Raw genomic sequence first — 1,857 nt, forward strand, 5'->3', positions numbered from 1 at the left:
CCGGCCCCATGCATCGTGGCCCAGAACGACTCTCCTACTGTGGGCGCAGACCTATTAAGAGAATGGTTGGGGCCTGGTTGCACCTGGGTGGTGATTTTTTTTCCATATATGAGGCATTTTCTTCTTCTTTTGGAGTATATATATTTCATGGTAGTACAAATTTTGTCATTTGTATTGCTTGCACCAACGTTGCGGACTGCATTGCGTGTACCAAGTCTGTGTGTTGTGCACTACACAAAAGTGGTTGCAGCTCCTCTCGTTCTACATTTAAGCATGTACTTCATTTCATGTATACACTTTGTGAACTGCCTTGTATTTCTTCGATGAACTTTATTCACGTTTGTTTAGAATGGTCTGCGGGTTATATTTTTTAGAAATATTAGTATTAATGGTCTTTTTCTATAATTACTATTATGGACTTCATGTGGACACATGTGTAATGCTTGTGGTTACCATTGTGAACTGCATTCATCTTTCTTTTTAGGTATGATTTGTAGTCAGATTACTTATTTTTTTGGTTTAATGTTGTTTTTGAATATATTTTGTATGTTTGTAGTATGTTTTGGTATCACACATTAAATTTTTCAAAGTTGTCTGGATACTTGTTCTAATACAAACTGAGCAATCATTACCTGCAAACTATGTTACAAGCGATTCTGCATGATAAGCCAACTAAGTTCAGCAAAAGCAAATGATCACAAGCAAACTGACGATACATAAGCAAACAACAGAAAGAAAATTTGATGATAATTCTAAAACGACATTGTTTTTACAAAAGTAACATTCGATAAGAAGCAACAGACATAATCAAAACCTTGCAGACATGAAACAAGGAACAACAAAACCACTAAAGGAAAATGAAAGTAAACATAGCCCTGATTATTTCTAGTTGTTGTATTGGATTACATCCTTGTTCTTCTTCTTCTTTGCTTCTTTGTATCTTTTTGCCCTGTCCAGTCCCATTATGAAATCATAGATGATTCTCCATGACTCATATGTTGCGAATGCATCTATTGCTGCATACTTGATAAGCTTGTCTAGCAGCGGGCAAAATCCCCACAGAGTATGGTCCTCCTTGCTGTTAATTTTTTTCTTCATGTCATGGTAATGAATGTCTATCATCCTGCCGGCAACATCACCCAAAGAGTCAAACTCCTTTTTATTGCATGGGTCTCTCCATTCCACCTGAATATCAATGTAGTTGTCGGAGTTGATCTCCAAGCCAGATAGCTTCAGCTTGCTTTTGTCTCGTTCAATGGTGAATCCGACAAAGGTGTACTCACCATTCATGAGGGATTTGTCTAGTTCCATTGGCTTGCAAGATGTTTGTATAGACTGAATATAGTTTATTTTTAGAACCACCAATGTTTTTTTGTTTTTTCTGAAACTAAAGTGCAATATGAATACCTGAATCTGTTGTAGTGAGTAGCTGCTAATACTTTGTACAACATAACTAGTAAATCTGATATTAGATTGCATAAACAATGCATGTTTGTGCATGTTTGTATTCTTGAATTGAATTTCATTTTTTATATAGTAATGGTGCAGTTTTCTATTGTTCAGGCAAATAATTTGTATTTGGTAAAACAAAATAAAACTGTGTGTATCGCTAGATCATATAATTCAAGAATTGAACACATTACTATATATGTTACATGGTGGGGCTGTGTTTTTAGTTACGTGGCAACTACAGAGAGGTTCTTCTATGAGGAGGTTGTCTTAGTGCGTTGGAAATCCGGAACGTCGTCGCCTCTTTTTTCGTGACTAGTTCACGTATGCATGCAACTGTCAGAAAATGTGATGATTGTGATTTCAGTGAATTTCCCTAGTAAGTGCACTTCTTCGCTATCACGACAG

General features: G+C 36.3%; 1 protein-coding gene across 1 annotated transcript; it reads right to left on the reverse strand.

The window, feature by feature from the left end:
- Window positions 1–885: 885 nt before the first annotated feature.
- Window positions 886–1,311, reverse strand: LOC147975655 (uncharacterized). Its single transcript, XM_087520520.1, has one exon. It carries the CDS (start codon window positions 1,309–1,311, stop codon window positions 886–888), a length of 426 nt encoding a protein of 141 aa, XP_087376646.1.
- Window positions 1,312–1,857: the final 546 nt, after the last annotated feature.

The sequence above is a fragment of the Triticum urartu genome, chromosome 4A (genome assembly GCF_056163025.1).
Source record: "Triticum urartu cultivar PI428250 chromosome 4A, HENAU_Tu73, whole genome shotgun sequence".
NCBI classification, from domain to species: domain Eukaryota; kingdom Viridiplantae; phylum Streptophyta; class Magnoliopsida; order Poales; family Poaceae; genus Triticum; species Triticum urartu.